At 42.3% G+C, this 14567-nt stretch overlaps 1 protein-coding gene across 3 annotated transcripts in view; it reads left to right on the top strand.

The window, feature by feature from the left end:
- ARMC3 (armadillo repeat containing 3) overlaps window positions 1–13574 on the top strand; it is a 103313-nt gene extending 89739 nt beyond the window's left edge. For 2 of the 3 annotated variants that reach the window (XM_075827559.1, XM_075827558.1), the window contains exons 17-19: window positions 6419–6625; window positions 9962–10124; window positions 13068–13574. In XM_075827559.1, the coding sequence (XP_075683674.1) occupies window positions 6419–6625; window positions 9962–10124; window positions 13068–13271 (574 nt within the window). In that variant the 3' untranslated portion in view covers window positions 13272–13574. Of the gene's footprint in view, window positions 1–6418; window positions 6626–9741; window positions 9882–9961; window positions 10125–13067 lie in introns of those variants that run through there. The other variant, XR_012847770.1, reaches the window with a different exon arrangement.
- Window positions 13575–14567: the final 993 nt, after the last annotated feature.

The following is a 14567-nucleotide window of genomic DNA, read 5'->3' as shown; positions in this document are numbered from 1 at the left end:
ACCAAGGACGCGTCACCAAGGCAACGGCCGGGAAGTTCTCGGTAAGTAGGAACTTTATCTTTTTTTTTTACAGGTTTTTCGCTGTTGTGTTCGGCATTCACTGTCGAGGGTGCTGAAAGATTTAGCTCTTTCAGCACCTTGGACAGTGACGGGCGTTGACAAGCCTCATCTCTATGATGCCGGCTGCGCGAAAATCACGCAGCCGCGCATCAGACACGCATGACACACGCAGCTGTCAAATGGTTTTTGCGCTCGCAAAACGCTGCGTTGTTTGCGCGCGCAAAAACGCAACGTTCGTGTGAATCTCCCCTAAAGCTGAAACAAGAGCTACAAAATGCAGAAATGCCAGCCTAATGTGTGCACTACAGCGGCTAATGTGAAAACTGCTATATTTCAGGAATTTTAATTTGTATAGTCACATTACAAATATGAAAAGAAATAAATGTTAATAATAAAAGCCTGATTCAAATAATATTTTATTTTCTGATACACTATGTTTAAGACATATACATGGTAAATGGATTATATTTGTATGTACTTGGTATTCTTCATATATATTTACTCCAATGCAGATTGTTAGCATGTACATGTTATTCGATAATGTATGGCTTCTACTAATTTATGTGAAAAAGGCCTTAAAGAAATTCTAACATTTTGAACATATTCAACGTTTATCATGCAGTTTACGGCAGATTTAGTTGCCAATTGCAACGTGTGTCATAATTGCGGTAAAATTTTAGACCTTTTCTTGTCACTCGAGAAATTTGAAAAGTGACAAGAAAGGCAGTCTCCAAGGGTATGAAGGTTTAGTCACAGTTCTTAAATAGAAAGTCTGAAAAGGGCACAAATTTTGTCATAAATCTACACTTGCTCCATTATTGTTATCTTTTGACTTATCATTGAGACTAAGCGGGGTTATCCGAGTCAGGTTACCTTACCAGTTGTGAGAACAAAGCGGCCTGATACGCCCCTCAAATTCTGTTCCTCTTTGGCGGACAGCTCAGAAATTACAGTATCATTGAATTCAGTCGATCTCCCTCTAACATAGTTCGGAGATAGAGAACTCTACAAGCTCTGAGCTGCAGGTTCATGGGTTCTTGTCATTTGTGGAGGTCCCAGTTCTCAGACCCTCAATGATATCATCTTCTGATGTGACTCAATGATATTAGAGAAGGGGGGATAAGTAGGTGTACATTTTAAGCTACTTGTATACATTGGCAGATCGTGCTAATGGTGTCAACTGCTTTCTCTCCATACCGACATAAAGCCAAAATAATTTTGAGGCAACAATTATTTTTTGTCTATGGAAGGATTTAGGCTCTGTTCAGACTAGCATCACGGCTTTCATCATAACTGAGCCATGACAATTAGGCCAGATCCATTTTGCAACTGGATCCAAACTAATCCTGTCACACCCTATTGACTTATAATAGGCCTGTCAGGTTTCCATTGGAGTTTTAGTATTTTTTGGTGGCAAGAATAGTGCTGCAGACTGGGGAATTCTTGCCAACAAAAATACCGGTAGCATTGATGGAAACATAAAACCAGTAGTAAGGCAGGAACTATGTCCTAGTCACAAATCAGTAGTTTTCTTTCTGAAAATCTGTTTCATTTCGACCGAAGACATTTCAGCATTTACAATTTTATCGTCAGCAGAGACTATTTTCTGTAGTTCCTCTAAATTCAGTGACTTCAGTTTAAAACAATATTGCAAACAATATATCTTACAAAGGTCGGGTGGAACCTTTTTCATCCAGTTCTGACAATGTGGAATTAATTAATCTGTCCAGGAATGTGTGATTTATGGACACTAATTCTTATTGTAACCCAAATTTGTCACTGAAAGAAAAACATTTCTTATGTATATTTATGCTTTCCCATATACTCCGCATTTTTGTGTGTCTTTTGTTACATAGTTGTGTCGATAGGTCTCGCCTAATAAATGACAGAGGAGAACAATATGTTTTAGATGCCACAGTTTTTAAATACACTTATGTCCTGCTTACCGTCTAGAAATTGGTTTAAAACAGAGTCGTTTTTGTCAGTTCTTTGTTGAAGCACATGAGCAGTATAGAACGGCCGGATCTAAGCCCCTGAGCGTAGGAGGAGGCCACATGACGGGGGCGAAATAGGAAGGGGAGGAGCCTGAGCAGAACGAGGTCGATATAGACGGCGCTCTGGTTTGAGAGGAGCAGTTGTCCCACCCTCACTCCCTGTTGTTGGATGTGTTGCTTGGTGTTAGTGTTTTCATGTTGTAGGTCCAGGTGTCATGGCAGCAAATGGTGGGTTTGGGGGGGTCCTTGGAGTTGGTTAAAATTGGTGATGGAAGGAATTCATACTGGTGATGGTCCCTCGCAGATTATATATTATGGGGGATATGGCTTATATGGGCTCCTGCTGGGTGGGGTCCCGAGGGGCAAAATGGAAAAAATTCAGTTATGTGCGGTTTTCACTGTGCCCCTGAGCCTGTGGTAGGACGGCTTGGGGTAAAATAGAGATATGGGCAGAGTGGCGCCAGATCCTTCTTATTAGCTTCAGGAACCTTCCCAATTTTTTCCGTATGGGGTGTATGTTTTTTTTTTACATGAATGATGTTTGTATGGGGGGTTTGTGTGAAAAAGTAACTAAGTTATTGTTATTTATTTTGTATTTACTGGTATTTATTATTAAGTGTTTTTTCTTTTGTTGTTTTATTAATAATGGTCCCTTAGTGTTATCCTGCTCCCAGTGTTCCCGTGCCCTGCTACCTGTATTCTGTATCCCGTGCTGTGTTTTGTTCCTGAGCCTGTCTAGTGTTGGAGTCGTGTTTTGCCGCCTGCTGTTATACGCCACATCTGGTGTCATCTTCCACCCCTGGTATCATCCGCCACATCTGGCGCAACTTGCTACGCCTGCTGTTATATGCCACGTTTGGTGTAATCTGCCACTCCTGGTATCATTTGCCACATGTGGCGCAACCTGCCACATCTAGCCCCATCCGTGGAATAGCCTCTGCCACTGTCTGGACTATATCAGGTACACTTGTGCTATGAGCTCTTTGTATAGACTTTGCATAGACTGCCACTCTGCTAACCATCAAGCAAGGAGGGTCCATAGTAGGATAGGAGAGTATGCTATCTCCTTCTGTACCCTGGCAGCAGAGTTGGCATGGAACAATGAGGCGTTGGTGGTGACCTTTTGACAGGGACTGTCCTCGCACATCAAAGACGAGCTAGCAGCCAACGATCTCCCTTCTACCCTGGATGCACTTATCCTGTTGGCTATCAGGGTCAACATGAGGATCCAGGAACGTACTCAAGAGGTTCAGCGGTAGAGACTGCCACCCTCGTTCCAGAGACCACTATTGCCTGCTCCTGTTGTCCTACCTGAGGAACCTATGCAGGTAGACATAATCAAGCAGTCCGAGCAGGAGAAACAGCGCAGACACTCTTCAGGTCTGTTTCTGTATTGCGGCCTTAAAGGACTTTTTGTGCGCCAATGTCGACAAACTAAAACTCTTTGTATAGACTTTGCATAGACTGTGACTTGGCCAGCTGCCTCTCCAGCTACGGCGGAGCGGCCTAGTGGGTCCACATACCCCTAGATCGTGACACAAATCAAATACTCCTATCAAACAATACAGGCAGGATACACAATATAAAATGGATTAACAAACCCATGATGCAAGGATCCGCACACGTAAATACTACAAGCCTCCCATAGAAAGAAATGCATGGGTAAGTACAGCAAAGTGCAAGTGCCATATAAGAGTATATGTCCTACCTTGAATTGATATTAATTGCATTTTTTTGTGTCCAGGTCTAGATTCTGTTGAACTTTCTCCAATGTGAGGTGCTCTTCTCGGACGGCTGTGTTATTACTGGAAATATCTGGAAAACAAATATTTGATTAATTACAGATTGACACAGTGACGAGAGAACGAACATTCAGTTCCTATATTTAAACATTAATTTTGTTTGATACAAATATGTTGTATGCCACTTGATTATGCTACTGTTTTAATATTAGTGCAACATTCTCCTCTTCCCTTGTTCTTAAATATGGAATTCTACTGATTTCATGATCCTTCTTACTTTTGTCTTTCACATATATGTGCCTATTTTAAGGTGGATGGGTATACTTTGCCCTTGTGGTTGGGTGCAGCATTGATATCATGCCCTTCGCCCTTTATTTATTAATAAACAGTATAATGTCTTTTTTTCACTTTATTACTTCTCACGTTTTCTTTCTTTTTCTTTTTCACTTTGTTATGAATTATGTTTTGTTTTACTTATGTTATATTTAATATATATAAGTAATTATTTTTCTTTAATGCCTTATTGTCACGATATTGCTTAATGTATTTTTCCATTATGAATTCTGTAAGGATCTAGGATTAATGTAACAAATACGTGCAACATTATTATTACCTTTCACTAATTTTGTTTATATATTTTTTAATATATATTCAATATATATTTTTTTCTTCTACATGTCACTTTTTCATATGACTTTACCATACACCTTAGGATTGCGATATCTCACTCTGTCTTTCATGTATTATAGAGGGAATATAAGATCTGAATTTATCCAGAGGAGTGGCATGGATCATGAATAGAGACAGAGATACATATAGGCGCTAGATACTTACCTTACTTTGGGGTTGCGCATGCGGCAGGGATGTCGGGTCCGTTCCTCGGTCTCCTTTCGTCAATATGCCGTGTATGCGCTTGCGCTGTCTCCATGGAGACGCGTCTTTGGTGACGCGCGTGCGCACTAGCGGTGTGACGACAGGCGATCGGGGCACTGTGACCTTTGACACAATCCCGCGCATGCGCCGTGGACCAATGAGGAAGTGAGTCTACACGGAACTTTTGAGTTTGCATGATGAGGGACAACATATAAGGAGGACAGGATATAGTTTAGATTATACCCCCTGAGGAAGCTAGAACAGCGAAACGCGCGTTGGGGTGTTATTCTTTGTCACATGGACCACGTGGATCGCAGGCTCACCACATCAATGGGTAAGATCTGATACATTGACCTCCTCTGGTTGACTCCAGATCGGAAGTGTTTTTCACCTTTGGGTACATTCAGGTCATATTCCCTCTGGATATATGGCACCGGGGTTTCCACTCGGAATACACTTGTTTGCAGATCGCTAATTAAGATATTTTAGCATATGCGGTGACATGATATTATGGTTATGTAACATATTGGACAGCAGTTGATATGGATTATGCACTATTGCAATTTACTTGCTGACCTCATGACCTTGTATATAATACTTTGGTTTACCGCATCTATGTCCCTGTGTAAAGGTGTATGTGTATACTATGCCCCTGTGATTTGGTGCTGCATCTGTACCATTCCTGCGATTCAACAGCAGTTTGGAGTGGTTCATATATAACTTTCTCCTTTTTTTAGAAACCTCGCTTTGTCTTTTATTACGTATGTTATATGTTATATATTTATATGAAATAAAATTTATTTTCTACAATATGTGTAGCCTTGTGACTCTTGGTTCACAATTTCTTTATCTGATATGGTAGAGTCCTGCAATTCTTTGATTAGATATTTTGGGGGTACTTTGTACACATGTGGTGGCCGTACCTAACCACTTACTTTCTCCTGTGAGACATTTATTCATAATCAGCAAAGTGCAAGTGCCTGAACAATAAATGCAGCAGCCCTATACTGACAAGTGTCGAGTTAGGGAAAACAATTAGACTAGACAGGCACAAAACGGAGGACCGAATATAGACCAAAAGAGGGGGACCCTGATCCCCAACATGTGTTTCGCCACCTGCTTCGTCCAGACGTGTATCGCCAGGAGATACCTAGCTTTCTCAGGGGGTCTTCTGACTCTAGCTAGGTTTCTCCTGGTGATACACGTGGGGCTGGTCTGTGTTTTTTAAGTGTGCGCCCCTCTGCCGGGCTTGTATCTATTGTGTTACTGATGTTTTAGGTATGTGCCTTTTTGCATTGTATGTCACATTTATTCATGATCTTATCCTATTTTAGGAATTACCACATTTATTGAAGTGGGATCCTTATTAGGGCCATTCATGTGTCCGGCAGGTCTGATCTAGTTTGGGTTTATTGAGCACTTTATAGTGTATCTTATTATGGATCGCTGTTTGAATTCTTGTATTTTTAACTTGTCTTCTCCTTTTTGGTGTCAATAAAACTTTTGTTACTGGTTTGATAAAATTTTGGAGGTGCATGTCAATTTTTTTTGCCCTACTTTCTTAGAAAAAATAAAACTGTGCTATGTGGCCCTTTAGACACAAATTTTAAGATACTCCTCTGTGTGGTATTGAGTGCCTATTTGTTGATAAAGACTAATTTAGCCCCTACCTATAAAGCCATACGTTAGTGGACAGACTGAACGTCTTCTTTTGTGCAAAAATGAAACCTGTGGCAATCTTTATTTTAGCAAAATGAAGAATAAAGTAAAGAAAGAAGAAGAAAAGATGAAAGACGAAGATGAGATACCCCCAGTAAAAATACAACTGGAGCCTGTTCCTCAGATAACTCAGTGGTTTCCAGCATTTGACCAAGAATTGATTGACTATATCTCAGAGGTAACCAGGACAATCGTTCCTCTCTCTTATCCAAGGGAGCAAGTTATTACCTTGGCACAGTAAGTAAATATTACATCTAATGAACCATCTAATCAGTAAAATGTCTGAAGGACAAATGTAATGGTGTCCACAGACAAAATAATATATTCCCAATCAGATGAGTCTTCTATTACTTCTTCAGTTTTGGATTGCTTGCCTAATATACATAGATATTTTGCTAAAGTTGCATGATCCCACCAAAGATTAGTCCAATTGCACTTGCTTGATAGTTGTGAAATGCTAGGATTGCGGCAATCAAGAGCGATTTTAAATGGGTTGTCGAATGAAGATAATCCCTCCTAATTTACTCTATTAGAACATATATACGTCATAGAGGGGCGTCCACTGAGCGGGGCCCCCCTCTAAGAGACAGAACGGAGAGCTGGACGGCCACTCATCTGCCAGCTATTGCAGAGGAAATGACTGACTGACCGCAGCTTCCCTTCGCAAAATCACATGTTCGCCGTGGTCTTGGGAGCCAAACTGTGGCAATCATCTGATCATTGCGGTGCCTCCCATATGGATAGGTGATTGTTTATGATTTTGGAAAACACCTTTAATACTATTAAAACACTGGGTACACATTAAAGAGGTTATCCAAAAAACACTTGTTACAATCAGTTGGGGTCCAGCATTGGGGACCTGCTGACCACGAGAACAAGCTAGTCCCAAGCACTTGAAGGTTCTATTTTTGGTACTGGATCCGGCTTTTTATTGGGATCAGTGGTGGTCATGTGATCAAATACTAAGATATGTTTATCTAAAAAATTAAAACAATGAATTTTCATACAGAGAACAGCAATTGTACTATGTTAGCTTTGGTTTCCAACCAGTGGATTTCCAGCTGATATGAAACTACAAATCCTGTGGCTGCCATGGCATGCTGGGAGTTGTAGTTTCACTTCAGCTGGAGAGCCCCAGGTTGAAGTTTTTATGAAAACTATTTTACACCCTGCTATAAACATGCACTTAGCCCGGGGGCAAAATAACAAACCAGCAGAATCAAACTGTTATCTTAAGCAAACATTATATATTTTTAAGCTCTTAACAGGTCATCCCTGTTCTTTCCCTCCTCTGATCATATCTGTTCAATGCCTGAAGGGTCCATTCTTGGACACCCCAGCAGAGGCACAACCTATTCATTTCTCTGCCCTTAAGACATAAGATATTTCAGACTAGGTCTCCTATGAGAAAAATATATTTTATCTGAAACCCAACAACTTTCACATCTTCTCAGTAGAAGTTTATAAACTGAGAATAAGTAAAAGAGGAAAGAATAAGTATTATAAAGTATAGATCTTATCTAGTACCCTGAACTCCTCCTCTGTTCTTTGTCCCTAATCTGACCTTCCAGGCTTTCAAAAACTAATGGGGTTGGTCCGGTTTCAGCAAATTAATGTTATATTTTGTATAATTTCGAAGTCCAATTGTTACAAGTTACAATCGTCCAATATACTTTCGATTATTAATTCCTCACGGTTTTCAAGATCTCTGCTTATTGTTGTTCAGTAGGAACATTCATTGTTTACTTCCAGTGGATAAAATCCTGCCCATGGTCATGTGATAATCACACAGGTGAACGGCACGTTCCAGAATGTGTATCAGAGCTGTATCTTCTAACAATCCCAGCACCTGTGTGTCCATCACATGACCATGTAACGATCCCAGCACCTGTGTGTCCATCACATGACCATGTAACGATCCCAGCACCTGTGTGTCCATCACATGACCATGGACAGAATTGTATACACTGGAAGTAAACCATGAAGTTTCCTACTGAATAAGGCCCCATGCACACGACCGTAAAAAAACCTCAGTTTTTCTGGACCGCAATTGTGGTCCGCAAAAATGGACCCATTCACTTTCATTGAACGCGGACACCTTTCCGTAGCACTACGGAAGGGTGTCCGTGCCGTGGAAATGTTCCGGGAATTATGGAACATGTCCGTTCTTTTGCATTTTGCGGGCCGTGCTCCCATACTTTGTATGGGAGCACGGCCCAAAATGCGGCTGTCGGCGGCCGGCCGTGCCCGCAATCGCGGGCCGTGATTGCGGGCACGGTCGTGTGCATGGGGCCTAACCAGTAGCAGAAATCTTGAAAACCGTGAGGGATTAATACAGCAAGTATATTAGAAAATTGTATAACCTTTAATTATACAAAAACTGGATAAACACTTTTAAGATGGCCAGATACATTAGATATATGTCGGCCAAACCTGTTGATTTCGGTGGGTCCTGCCAACCCCCTAATGTGTATGGCGGCGTCCCGATTCTCCCCCGACGGCAAATTAAATTTAACATGCCCGATCCTTTTTTTCGTTAGTAGATAAGCCTCTGCTAGAAGAGTCTGGCAGTGTCTTTCTTCCTTGTCCCTATTAAAGACACATGCATACTCGGCAGAGCGTGCAAGTGTATGGGGGAGTCGGTGGGAATAGCTGTCAGCCGAATGATCATTCGGCCGACAGCTAACTAAAGTGTATGGCCAGTTTTACATTGCAGAAACAATTTCAACACTGGAGATACCTACAGATACCAAGAGATTAGAAGCAAGGGCGCAGTACCATAGAGGCAGACCATGCGGCTGCTATGGGGCCCTTGGAGAGAGGGAGCCAAGCCCTATTGGTCCCATCCTCTTTTCTACTGGGGTGCGAGAACCTGTGCAGGACTCCTCTCTCAGAGGAACTGCATTGTTGGCAACCAATGGGGTGAAGAGTAGTCTCAAGATTAATGAAAAGAGCATGGAGGGGGAATCAAACACCAGGGTTCCAAACCCAGCACCATTATGGGGGGCGCATTTTGATCTTTACTATGGGACCCACACAAACAGAAGTTCATTAGTTGGCGCCCATCCTACAAAAGTAGTTCCTTGTAAGGGGAGGGTTATAGCAGGTTCCATTAAATGTGTCACCTGCACTAAGGTACTGTACCAGGGGAACGAGAACCAACCCCAAATTATGTTCTGCTGCCATGGAAGTCTCCTCATTTTGTAGTCAAAGCATTAACGATCTGCATTAAGCAACACGTCAAACTTTAGCCTAACCCTGTACTGATAAATATCTTTTTCCTGCTTAACTACATAATCATTATATTTGCTTAATTTCTACAGACTTCAGACTAAAATTGATTTCATTTGCAGCTTTTATGTTGGGCTTTTAATCTCACACAAAATGCAGTTTAACAGACAAGATGCTTAAATGGCCGCATACATTACCATTTTAATTTATTTAATGATCTGAGCATAATTGCAGCAATCACTCAACGGCCGTTTGTAAAAAGGTACTTTTATTTTTTGATGGTACTTGAAAAATGTCACCAAAAAATCTGAAACCTGATGGATATTCTTACATTTTATAAAGGTTCGTTGCCGAAAAGATGGGCGGACCTATTACAAAAGATCGGTTGCATGAATTCAGCTGGGAGCTTCACGTCGGCGAGATTAAGTATGAGCTAAAGTGCAATGTAATACCTATCGGAAAAATTAAGAAAGGAATATTCTATCATCGAGCATTGCTATTCAAGGTACAAATATCAACATGCTCTCTGTATGATACAGTAATGGTTATCTATACTGCTGGCGCCTGTAGTCTCATAAGATTTGGAAACCCCAAGGACTTGTCCACATGTAACGGAATTGCTGCAGAAAATTTCTGCAGCAATTCCGTTAAAACTAGCAGACATTCCGCTTCGGAAAATGGTGCGTATTTTGCTGCAGAAAATGGTGCGTATATTGCTGCGGTCTTCTCAATGCTGGGAGATGGCGACATCTCCTCTGAAAAATGCAGCAATTCAGTCCACTTTCCGCAGCAGGAATTGACATGCTGCAGTCTGAAAAATACGCACCGCAGGTTAATTTCTGCTCAGAAATTTTACGCAGCGAGTGGATGAGGATTGTTAAATCTCACCCACTTTGCTGCTATTTTATTCTGCTGCTTATTTTACGTCCGCAATTCCGGACAGAAAATACGCAGCAATTCCATTACGTGTGGACAAGCCCTAAGGGCTCAAGCACCTAACCTGTAACTCCTGATTCCATACGGAGGTATACAGAGGGCTTATTTTTTTTGTCAGATTCCCTATGATTAAATTGTGCCATGTTCTATCGGATGCTGTATTACAGGGTATTCTTTCCTAGAAGGATTGCTATAATATCTCTGTAATAAGGCACCACATAGAGTGTTGTAGTACGAAGTGGCAGGGACCAGGAGAATAACAAGTCGGAGGCCCCAACTCCACCCTGGCTGGACACCTCTCTGATCAGACACCCACCTGATCATACATGAAAATTATAATTTGCACACCTCTTCTCTTGTCCACAGGGGGCCCGACTGGATCTTGCCTGGCTGCCATATCAAGCCACGGCGCATACACGGTCCTGATAGACGGTCCTGACACTGGGCAGTGCTGGGACGTTATATGTGATGCAGCACAGGTGCTCGTTGTGTGCTGCATCGCATTCAACATACTGACACTGCCTGGCGTCAGGAGTGGACCCTGTATGCCATGTGGCGCAGACCTTTGCCCGGGCCTAATGTGGCAGCCTGTGGGAGTACGGATCCCCTTCGGGCACAGTCACGGTTGCACCCCCTGCGACCGCAATCGTTATGCCACTGGCATGAATGTTGTGTGCCTCCCTGTACAAGGCTTAGTCGTGTGCATGAGGTGTTAGAAAGCACACTTATGTGTGGTTACCCTATATATTTCATACCTTTTTTTTTTTAAATAAATCAATGTTTCATTTGATTTTAAACAACATTGAAATAGTTTTTTATTAAAACATTTTTTTTCTTTTTAAGATACAGCTTTAATGTATCCTGTATATATAGAAGCTGTATCCTGCTATCAAAGCCAATTCCGTCAGGTCAGCTACACTGACGGCTCCGGGTGACACGCAGAATCTAGCTAAAAACGATGACATCTAAGTTTATAAACATAGATGTGATTGTTAGGGCATGGCCACACGTGGCGGATTTCCTCCGCAACTGTCCGCATCAATGCCGCACCTAATCCGGGTTGCGGATTACGGCTGCGGATCTGCCCAAAATGTGCAGAAAATTGATGCGGACTAGCTGCTGCGGACTGCGGGAAAAGTACTTCCCTTCTCTCTATCAGTGCAGGATAGAGAGAAGGGACAGCACTTTCCCTAGTGAAAGTAAACGAATTTCATACTTACCGGCCGTTGTCTTGGTGACGCGTCCCTCTTTCGGCATCCAGCCCGACCTCCCTGGATGACGCGCCAGTCCATGTGACCGCTGCAGCCTGTGCTTGGCCTGTGATTGGCTGCAGCCGTCACTTAGACTGAAACGTCATCCTGGGAGGCCGGACTGGAGACAGAAGCAGGGAGTTCTCGGTAAGTATGAACTTATATTTTTTTACAGGTTGCTGTATATTGGGATCGGTAGTCACTGTCCCGGGTGCAGAAACAGTTACTGCCGATCGCTTAACTCTTTCAGCACCCTAGACAGTGACTATTTACAGACGTCTCCTAGCAACGCTCCCGTCATTACGGGAGCCCCATTGACTTCCTCAGTCTGGCTGTAGACCTAGAAATACATAGGTCCAGCCAGAATGAAGAAATGTCAAGTTAAAAAAGCAAGACGCATCCGCAGCACACATAACATGTGCATGACAGCTGCGGACTTCATTGCGGAAATTAGAATCTCCATTGAAGTCAATGGAGAAATTCCGCCATGAGTCCGCCACTGCTCCGCAACAGACAGAGCATGCTGCGGACACCAAATTCCGCTCCGCAGCCTATGCTCCGCAGCGGAATTTTACGCATCGTCTAAACGAACACTGCTAAATTAAAGTGGAAGTCAATGGAGAAACGGCTCCGCTGCGGATTAACGCTGCGTAGTGTCCGCAGCGGAATTTAAGTGAAATTCCGCCACGTGTGAACCCAGCCTTATTAGCTAAATTCTGTGTGTCAGAGACACGCAGAACCCGCTTTCACTGGAGTCGTCAGTGCAGCTGACCTGACGGAATCGGTAAGATACAGCTTCTATGTACACAGGATGCATGGAAGCTGTATCTCAAAAAGTATTTTTTTAAAATAAATACCAATTTAAAAATTGTTTAAAATCAAATAAAACATTAATTTATGAAAAAAAATAATGGCTAGCTGGAGGGTGCAGCAGAAGAACCATGGATCTTATACAGTCACCAACTGTGATGATCTTGGCATCCACAGGTTTAACTCGCTAGAAGCATCATCTTGCTATTCCTAAAATGTTACTGCATACTAATGTTAAACATATTAATGTGATATTATATTTCTCAGAGGTCAGGTCCGTTTTACCCATAAAGACCCCTGAATCTATAGCCAGCATATGGTCAAATAATGGGATTTAAGGGGATTGAGTTCCTCTTAGAAGGTAGACTAACTGTACTGTAACTGTGAGTAATTATCCATTACATTTTCCTTGTGTGTAATAAATAATATGCTGCAAATATTTCCAATCCTAGGCTATAGCTGACAGAATTGGCATTGGCTGTTGCCTAACACGAGGAGATTATGGCCGAGCGTGGAATGAAGTGAAGTTACTCAATGACTCCATTTGTGCAGGGACTAAAGCTCCACCAGAGACTTATATTGTGGACCTCATGTATGAGCCGGGTCGCTTGATGAAACATGGAAGTGTAGAGGCAGATCACTATCAGCACATCTAGTGCACATTAAGGCTATGTTCACACCTGCGTCATGGCTTTCCGTTGTTCTGCTTCGTCAGAGGAGCAGAACAAGGGAAAACCAGAAGCAACAGCGGTAGTATTGCATGCTGCGCTATTGTTTCTGGTAATCTCTGCCGGATCTGCGACGGAGGCCCCTAATAGAGCCTCCAACGCAGATGTGAACAAGGCCTAATTCTGCTATATTTAATTTAGTCACTTTTTCTTGCAATGCGCTCTATGAAATAAATATTTATATATTATAACATTGCAGTGGTACGTCTTTAAACTTTTGTAGTCTAAGGCTATGTTCACACGGGGTATTTTGCCGAGTTTTTTGACGCGGAAACCGCGTTGCAAAACTCGGCAAAAACGGCCCGAGAACACCTCCCATTGATTTCAATGGGAGGCGTCGGCGTCTTTTTCCCGCGAGCAGTAAAACTGCCTCGCGGGAAAAAGAAGCGACATGCCCTATCTTCGGGCGCTTCCGCCTCTGACCTCCCATTGACTTCAATGGGAGGCAGGAGAAAGCGTATTTCTCGCTGTTTTATGCCCGCGGCGCTCAATGGCCGTGGGCGAAAAACGGCACGATAATCGCCGCGAAAATCGGCGTGCAGGGAGAGGAATATCTGCCTCAAAGTTCCAAACGGAATTTTGAGGCAGATATTCCTCCCCCAAAATACTCCGTGTGAACATAGCCTTAGTTGTTCTATTTTTTCTATTCTGATTTGTTTAACCTTTTTATGACCATGGATCTTTTGCAGCGTCCACTATAAACTTCATCCTTTGAAATATCACATCATAAAGTTAAATATTTATTTTTGTCCCTTAGTTGACCCCTATATTTGTTTTTTTGTTTTTTTATGGGTTAGTGTGATTTTCTTTTAGGGGGTACTAATATTTTTTTATTTTTTTGTATGGAGTATGTAGACAAAAATAAGGAAGAATATATATTATAAGGCTTCGTTCACATCTGCGTCAGGGCTCCGTTCAGGTGTTTCGTTGGAGCTTTTCGTTAGGGGAACCCATGAACGGAATCCAAACTGAAACAAACGGAAACCATAGGTTTCCATTTACATCACCATTGATTTCAATAGTGATGGATGCGGTTCAAATAGTTTCCGTTTGTCACCGTTGTGTAAGGGTTCCGTTGTTTTGACGGAATGAATAGCGCAGTCGACTACGGTATTGATTCCATCAAAACAATGGAACCCTTACACAACGGTGACAAACGGAAACCATTTGCATCGGATCCGTCACCATTGAAATCAATAGTGATGCAAACGGAAGCCTGTGGTT

The sequence above is a fragment of the Rhinoderma darwinii genome, chromosome 5 (genome assembly GCF_050947455.1).
Source record: "Rhinoderma darwinii isolate aRhiDar2 chromosome 5, aRhiDar2.hap1, whole genome shotgun sequence".
NCBI classification, from domain to species: domain Eukaryota; kingdom Metazoa; phylum Chordata; class Amphibia; order Anura; family Rhinodermatidae; genus Rhinoderma; species Rhinoderma darwinii.
Note: the sequence above shows the minus strand (reverse complement) of the source record. Positions and strands in the feature narration are given on the sequence as shown.